The 9372-nt window shown below is 36.1% G+C and overlaps 1 protein-coding gene across 1 annotated transcript; it reads left to right on the top strand.

Annotated features, from left to right (window-relative positions):
- Window positions 1–2132: 2132 nt before the first annotated feature.
- LOC114247659 (toll-like receptor Tollo) lies at window positions 2133–7439 on the top strand. Its single transcript, XM_028180666.2, has one exon. The coding sequence runs from the start codon at window positions 2245–2247 to the stop codon at window positions 6340–6342; it is 4098 nt and encodes a 1365-aa protein (XP_028036467.2). The 5' UTR covers window positions 2133–2244; the 3' UTR covers window positions 6343–7439.
- The last annotated feature ends 1933 nt before the right edge of the window (window positions 7440–9372 follow it).

Genomic DNA, 9372 nt, shown 5'->3' with positions numbered 1-9372 from the left:
CTGTAAGGTGTTATTCAATGATATTTTAATATTTTGTTAATTACCGTCTAATATATATCTTTATTGCTAACATGGGTGAACGATTAAACGGCCCCCCTGGTGTTATGTTGTCACCGAAGCCCATAGACATCAACCAAGTTAATGTCGCCACGTGCCTTGAGATATGAGTGCTAAGTCTCATTTTTTCGTTACAACGGCTGCCCCACTCTTCAAGCCGAAACGCACTACTGCTTCGTGGCAGAAATTAGCAGGCTGGAGGTACTTACACTGATACGCAAATTATAATTTTACAGGTTTGATTTTTATTACACAATATTATAACATCACCGTGAAATTGACGTGAATTTCATCATAAAAGTTGGTACTGCCTGTGGGATTCGAATCCAATAACCCTTACATTAGACACCTTCAGCTCTAACACTAGGAGTAGGGACCCCGGTAGCCGTACTCGTCGAACTCGGCAAAGAATTCGACGTGCAACCTAACTTAAGCATCAGCCCGCTGAGTTTCTCGCCGGATCTTCGCCGGGTCGCGATTCCGATCCGGCAGTAGATTCATTCGCGAAACAGCTACTCTTGAGTAGCTATTTTTTTAATTTTTTTTTATTGCTTGATGGATGGACGAGCTCACAGCCCACCTGGTGTTAAGTGGTTACTGGAGTCCATAGACGTCTACGACGTAAATGCGCTACCCACCTTGAGATATAAGTTCTAAGGTCTCAAGTATAGTTACACCGGCAGCCACAACCTTCAAACCGAAACGCATTACTGCTTCACGGTAGAAATAGGCAGGGCGCTGGTATCTACCCGCGCGGACTCACAAGAGGTCCTACCACCAGTAAAGGACTCCTTTTGAGACGCTCAGGGTAGCTGTTAGAAAATCCCACCCCTCCTGGGTGAGCCCTTGCTCGCTCACTTGTCCTGCTAAAACTGGAAAGGCCTCCAGGCCACCAGTAATCTCTCAAACATAAAAAAGTACTATCATTGCTAGCATATCTTAACTTGTTGATCTTTGAATTCCCGATCTTGACTACTACAAATTGGCATACAATTGTTGCTACCATGATACGTTCATGCGTTCCTATTGACTAGATATGACTAGGATTTTGCGAATATTCTGAAGACTACAATTCCCAGCTAAGCTATTTTTTTCTGGCTATAATCTACGATAATACTAGGAGTGTTCAATTAAAAACTATAACGAGTATGACGCAGCTATCTCTTATTATACCTATGTTATTTATTTTTTTGACGTAGTCACCTTTCAGGTTTATACACTTTGACAACAATAAACATTTTAGGTTCACGCTTTGTCTAAATAACGTAGTATACTTATAAAAGTTTGACTAAAAATAAATAAATGAATTGTTAAAAGCCTGCTCTTTAAACTTTTACATCGTCCATATGACGTTTTTTCAGGGCGTGTGGTGTCCAAACTATTTTACAAGTCTCTTATCCCGTTTGGTAAGCTTGAGTAAAAAGTTTCGTTCAAGTTGCGGCCAACAGGTGCTTAGAACGCTTATGTTAGACTTTTTAAAGATAATCGTGTGAAAATGTATGACCGCGTTCATAGAATGAGGCTTTTTGCTCTAGTGAATTTTTTATGTTAAGTTTTCTTAGTTTGGAACTTAGAGGCTACGTAAAAAAATTGTTTTATAGTATCAATTTTGCAAAATCGCACAAAGTTTGTTGTCCTTCTTTTTTGTAATGCATTAATTTATTACTTAAAATTAACCTCAAAATCTAGAATGTTGAATACCTTCGACATTTCTGTCTTCTACTGAAACTGAATATTAAAGCCTCGAATTAAAAAAAAACGAAAGAAAGTAATGAACTAACAAACAAGCGATTTTATAAAAAAGCGAAATAAATCTTTCGGCTACAAATATTAAGTCGGCGTTTAATTTTACACAAAACACGTACTACACGTATACGGTTTTCTCGTTTGCACATCAAAGGAGAGAATAGTGTGATTATAATTAAGGCGCGACAAACTAGCGCGAGCATAATTCAGCGGTTTATGCACCCTTGATAATGTGAGATGAAGTTTCTTCAGACGTCGGGGCGGGCGGACGAAGCGGGGTCGGTGGCGTCGCCGTCGTGGGGCGGAGTTAAAAAGCGGCGCTCAGTCGGTGGGCAGACGCCGTTCGAACCATACGCCCGCCGAAATCGCGATCCCCGTTTACATGTCACGTAAGTCACGATGTTGCTTCCGAAACGTGAACATTTATGACGCGATCAGCCAATGCGCCTGATAAATGGCACTGCCGAACTCGAAATTATCCCGTTGTTACACGTGTACAAACGTAAAATGCTAATAAAAAGGACGGCCGCGGATAGACTTGAGAAACGAACTTTTAATCGGATTATAGTGTGCGTGTTGTTCTATTGCCATGCTGTGGACAGAAGCGTCGCGGCAGAGACGCCGCACGAATGCGCTTACCGTAGTTCCGAAGCGGAAACGTCGGGGAGCACGGTGCTCTTCTGCAAGATTCGGACCATAAGCAGTTTGGATCACCTGCTACAGAACATCAGCAAGACTCACTACGACGACGTCATATCATTGCACGTTCAATGCAGCGAAATTCTATTTTTCGAGAGCACTTTAACCACAAGCGCCCAAAAGCCGACCGGTAAACACACGAGTCTTGGAAAGTTGAGAGATCTCGTCATCGACAGATGCAAGTTACGTCAAATACCGGCCCGTGCATTCGAGAGTTTCAAAGATCTGAAACGTCTGCACGTGACCACTCATAACAGCGAATGGTCCGCGATGACAATGGAACTGAATGAAGAAGCTTTCGCAGGTTTGAATGAACTAGTCGAACTCAATCTTAGTAACAACAACATCTGGAGCACCAAAACAGAAACATTTTGTTCACTGTACAGTTTAAAAGTGTTGAACCTCACAAATAATCATCTACAAAATATAAAGACTATCGGTTTCTCGGACAGTCTGAGGGAACAAAACTTAAGCTTGAGAACTTGTAACTTAGTCATAGAGACACTAGATATGTCATATAATGATTTGATTGTTGTAAATGATAATAGTTTATCAAAGTTACGTTCGCTGTCGAAACTTTTATTGCAAAATAATGCGTTGTCTAATTTAGAAGGTGGTGCCTTTGAAGGATTGCTCAGCTTAGAGGTTCTCAATTTATCAAGTAATTTCATGAATACACTCCCGCCTGATTTGTTTTCTGAAACGAAATCATTAAAAGAAATTAATCTTAGTAATAACACTATTAACAATTTGCCTCCGGGACTTTTTGATAATTTAGACCAACTACAAGTATTAGATTTATCTCTCAACGAACTGACTAGTCAGTGGATTAATAAGAATACATTTGTTGGTTTACTAAGATTAGTCATATTAAACTTATCTTATAATAAGCTTAGTAGAATAGATCGTTATATGCTCCAGGATTTGTACAGTTTGCAGAAATTAAATTTAGAACATAACGACATATCCATAATTGATAAACATGCTTTCAGTGAATTAAGAAATCTGCATTCGCTAACACTATCTAATAACCAACTTGTGCACATTGAAACACATTTGTTTACAGATCTACATGTGCTACATGAACTCTTTATTGATAACAATAAAATCAAACACATTGAAGATAATGCCTTTGATAATATGACTGCAATAGAAGACTTGAGTCTTAATGACAACTTTCTCTCATCTGTCCCGGCGTCGATTCGCAAGCTACGCTCGCTGAGGTCTCTCGACATAGGCAACAACAATATAACACATCTAACCCGCGAAAACTTTCGCGGCTTGTCCGAACTTTTCGGTTTACGACTAGTTGATAACAAAGTTACCAATTTAAATGAGGACACTTTCGAACATTTACCACAGCTGCAGGTATTAAATTTGGCATCAAACAAAATCAGACATGTTGCGTCCGGATGTTTTCGTAAAAACACAAATTTGAAACTCCTGCGAATGGACGGCAATGAAATAACAAAGTTTGACGGTATTTTCAGTACCTTGAATAGTTTAGTATGGCTTAACATGTCAGCGAATAAATTATCATACTTTGATTTTCGTTCATTTCCAGAAAGTTTGGAGTGGCTCGATTTGCATAAGAACTCTATATCAACTTATAAGAATGACAATACCCATTCTAATGTTAATATTAAACTACTGGACTTAAGTTATAATAACATAACGGAAATAACTGTGACTTCAATACCGAATTCCGTAGAAAAACTTTATTTGAACGACAATAATATACAGAACATTCAAGTCGGTTCCTTTTCGAAACTACAAAGGCTATCAACTGTGACTTTAAATAATAACAAACTAGTCCATCTTGACATGAATGCGTTTAGGTTAGATCAAATAGATGAAGATAGTGACTTACCCGAGTTCTTTATAAGCGGAAATACATTTATTTGTGACTGTTCAATGGAATGGATTCAGCGCATTAATCATTTGAGCCACAGTCGACAATACCCGCGCGTGTTAGATTTAGATAAAGCTTTTTGTTCGCTGGTCCACTCGCGTGCTAAACGTAAAAAGTTGATAATAGACATGTCGCCTTCGGACTTTCTTTGCCCTTACGAAAGTCATTGTTTCGCATTGTGTCAATGTTGTGACTTTGTGGCGTGCGACTGTGAAATGATTTGTCCAAACGATTGTCGATGCTATCACGATATCCCTTGGAATGCCAACGTTGTTGATTGTTCAAATGCCGGTTACACGGAAGTACCCAAGCACATTCCGATGGATGCCACTGAAATATACTTAGATGGAAATCACATAAGTCACTTGGGAAATCATGTTTTTATTGGCAAAAAAAAGCTACAAGTACTTTATTTAAACAATACTAAATTGAAGGAAGTCAACAATCAAACCTTTAAAGGAGTCGATTCCCTAAGGGTACTTCATTTGGAAAACAACAAGCTCGTGGAATTAAAAGGCGATGAATTTTTACATCTCAACAGTTTAAACGAATTATATCTAGATCACAACGCTATAACTCATGTCGCTAATAATACTTTTTCATCTTTGAAATCGCTCTCAGTTTTGCGAATTGATGATAACAAGCTCGTAAATTTCTTTCCATGGAAATTATTAGCTTCATCCTCAGAAAGCTTAGCTCATGTGTCGATTGAAGGTAATCAATATTCGTGCGACTGTAAAAGCATAGCGGAATTGGATTCGTGGCTCAGGAGAGATCCTGGGGACCCTGAGAAAATGCTATGCACAGACTCTGAGGGGAAACCAACCAAAATAACAATAGCCTCCGTCTTGAGTCACTGTAAAGAATACATGGGCTCGATAAGCGACCCAACAATGTCTAGAGATGAGGTCATTTCAAAGTCAGTGTTTCTTCCTGATAATTATTTCGCTGTAATATGTGGAATAATTATTATAGTTGTCGTCATTTGCTTAATCTTCGCCATATTCTATGCGTTTAGATATGAAGTAAGCGATTGGGTTTATACAAAATACGGTGTTCCTCTCTTCAAAGAACAATCGTGTCCTAATGTCGATCACGTGATGGAAGGAAATCCGAATCACATGTACGACTATTACGTGATATGCAATACCAAAGATACCGGCTTCATTTATCACAATATAATGTCGGAGATTGAGTTCAGAAAAATGTGCTCGAAAAGTTTTTCATTAAACGAAGCAACGCTCAACATTTTAACTTTAGATAGCTTTTCCAAATCGCCGAAACTTTCGAAGCGTTTACTGATAGTTTTAACGAATAATTTCATTTGCAACGATCTTAGCGATATTCAATTCAAGAATATATTCCTGGGCTATTTAAAGTCGTTAAATCGTAGCGAATCGAACAAGGTAATATTTATTAATATTGTAGATAACATACAGCTGAGCGACGAACTGTGTTTCGCATTAGATAAGTTTAAAAATATATCTTGGAACGATCCACGTTTTTGGGACCGATTCATGGTGCTTCTCAATTCGACCGACACTATTATCACAGTAAAAGGTTCGGAGGCGAGTGTATTCAAGAAATCGTTACGTAATACACCGTCGTTGAGGTACACGACAATGCCGGTTCCAAACGATAGTTGTTCGAAACAGAACTTCACGAATTCTTTACAATTTTGTAAAAGGTACGACGGTGAAACATCTCTGAATGAGAGTTCACCTTCATCCGATAATAACACTTACGGAGAAGGGAATACCTCGAACAACAGCTATATGTCTATCGAGAACAGGTCTTGTCCTCGGTTTAATTATGACTTGAGGCTATCTCCTAGTAGCGGTCATGTATATTCTAGGGTGGATGATATTTCACCTACCACGCCGCGTACTGCTACAGTATCTAGTAAGGGACGCACATACTTTGTTTGAAATTCAAGTTCCACAATACCGTAATTCTTTCTTTTACACATAAAAATATCACACATTTTGAATTCATTCAAATCACTAGCTTATTTGTAAATAACTTGAAAGTATGTTACAGTCAATTTTAAATGCGTAATTTAAGATGAAGTATTTAATGTTGTTATGGATTTCACACATGTTTTAAAATTACTAGAAACATGTGTTTTAATCATGTTCGGGGTGATCAATAAAATAATAACAGTTTAACTTGTTCATTATAAAAAGGAAGTGAGATAGTTCTCGTATTGCTGTAATTCAACACCAAATAGATTAAGATTTCAACTAAATGTCTATTCACAATTATAACTTAAGATAGACTTTAATAGGTACGTAAATGGTAATAATATAAATGTGCATATTTTTATCGTTCACCAAATTTTCAGTATTATTATTATTATAAGTTCTATACAATCGTATCTCGAATAATTATAATATGTACAATCTGATTTTGATCGTTTTTTTTTTGTTTCTGGAATGGGTTAATGTAATATTATTCGAAACCAGCATTTTTGTAGGAAACGTTTGGCATTTGGTATTTGGATGTACTTGTCTCAACGGGAGAATACCCTACGTTATTATTAGGGTTATTAAATGTAGATGTTAATTTGTCCTCTTTATACCTAAAACTCGATTTGAAAGTTCAAATTCCGAGCATCTTATTGTTTATATTCACAGTATAATAATAATTATATATATCATACCTGCAAATTATATTCTGATGTATTATGAAAAAGTGCTTAGGACTGTATAATATAAATATGCTTGTCTGTATTACGTAACATGCTTACTAATAATTTAAGTATATGCTAAAGTTTGTATATAACGATGTAATATGTTCGAAATGTTATTGTTTATTCATAATTATATGCTTCATTACATAATATAAATTTTAATAAATAATTAAGCTAAATCGTGATATTAGATTTAATAATTATAAAACTTGAAAAACAATTGTAATTTTTGGATTGTAATTATTAGTCTGTAATGAAATTTATTGTTTTGTATAAAAAATGTACAAAGATATCTTGAAAACGTAATAAATTATACTGAAGTTTTGATACTTAGCCAAGTATTTTATTTCACCGGCATTTCGTAATGAGATCCTTGAATGAATTCAATTATGAAAAATAAATATCCGTAATATAATTAAAAATCTCTCTTTAATTATTGTTTTGGGAGACCCTGCTCCTTATGAAAAGTCTTCGTTAATAAATTAAATACTAAAACAAGAAATGTTATGATTTAATTATAATTAAACATTTTTTTGAGTAATTATTTTTGGAATACAATTCATTTTCGGTGGCTGATTTCACTCACAGCTTTGTGAAATTCCAATTTGGACTAAATAAATTCGTATTGAGTTTTTTTTTTTTTTGAAGAAATGGTCGACAAATAATTGAAAAAAAAATTATACGAGCTTACAGAATGCCTAAATTCTTTCTCAAATAGAAAAACAAGGAAATGGTTTTAAAATGCGATAATAATTATTGAAAATAGAAAGGGGGTAAAAGTAAACGCACACATCATTAGGACACTGTCATCAACGGATTTCAAGAGCATAACCAGATTTGAATGCTGCATTGAGTTGTAAGCTAAAATCTTCATACGACGATATCGAAGAATTGTTTAATTAATTAGCACGTTGACAAGTGCTAGTGCACACACGCTCCTTGTTTGAAATTGCATGACTGCTTCATGACAGAAATAAGTAACAACGCTACTTCGACTGGACTTAAAATACACCTCACCACCATTAAATGCCAATTAGAGTTTACAGTACGATGGTATAACACTCGGAGAAAGTTGCTCTGCATATTAGCTGAAATTTTACAAAACCTACGGAGAGAAATAGATAGGTGCTATTTTGGAGAAAGCCATGACTCACAAAAGTGACATATCAAAAGTTTTATTTTTATTTTTTTATTGCTTAGATGGATGGACGAGCTCACAGCTCACATGGTGCTAAGTGGCTACTGGAGCCCATAGACATCTACAACGTAAATGCGCCATCTACCTTGAGATATAAGTTCGAAGGTCTCAAGTATAGTTACAACGGCTGCCCCACCCTTCAAACCGAAACGAATTACTGTTTCACGGCAGAAATAGGCAGGGTGGTGGTACCTACCGGCGCGGTCTCACAAGAGGTCCTACCACCAGTGATGTCAGTATCTGGTCAACGTCACCCAATAGATACCCAAACACAATTGATCCAAAGATGCATTCAACAGAACTTATAATGCGCTTCAGTGATTGAAGGCCAAATACCCGAATTTATGTGAATTGATCTGATCCTATAAGCCTGAACGTTTCGCTTCGCTCCAATTGGAATTTAATTGGAATGGTGATATGTAGGCACAGAGGAATATTGCATATTCATATTAGTATATCCAGCACCCTGCCATCGGATATCGGGAAGAGTTTTATTAATATAAGGCAAGAACGACAGTAAAATTGAAAGTTAACATCAAAACGAATTGCCCATAACTATTTGTAGGTAAAAAATAAGGAAACAATCTCTATTAAATCTAATAACAGATGAGTCTAATAATAGTTGGATTGGAATCTAATTAGTCATCATGAAATGGGATTATTATCATTTTTCATGTCATCGTATTCATGGTTAAAATTTTCTTCGTTTTGTTTTCCAAATGTTTGTGTAAATATTAGAATGAGAACCACACGAATTTATTCATAAATGATGAATAAGGTTCAATAGCTCTAATTCAAAAAACTCACGAGTCGAGTTCAATACATCCAATTAATCTCATACAAATTCATTTGGTAAAACTAAATATAGCTTCGCTTCCAACAACAGTTAATGAGTTCAAGAGGACATTAATTAGTTGATTGTTGTGTCAATATGATAAAATCGTGAATCAAGACAAATCCGTGACGTTCATTGGGAATGCTTTTGAAATAATAATTAAATTAATTAGTTTCAATTGTCGGTGAATTATTACCGAAATTTATGTTGTCAAATGGGGTAGCATATTTTTC

The sequence above is a fragment of the Bombyx mandarina genome, chromosome 23 (genome assembly GCF_030267445.1).
Source record: "Bombyx mandarina strain Sakado chromosome 23, ASM3026744v2".
Lineage (NCBI taxonomy): Eukaryota > Metazoa > Arthropoda > Insecta > Lepidoptera > Bombycidae > Bombyx > Bombyx mandarina.
This window is presented reverse-complemented; position numbering and strand designations above follow the sequence as displayed.

Bases quoted from the DNA above. Each gene is read 5' to 3' on its own strand.
- LOC114247659 (XM_028180666.2), top strand. From the start codon at position 2,245: ATGCGCCTGATAAATGGCACTGCCGAACTCGAAATTATCCCGTTGTTA.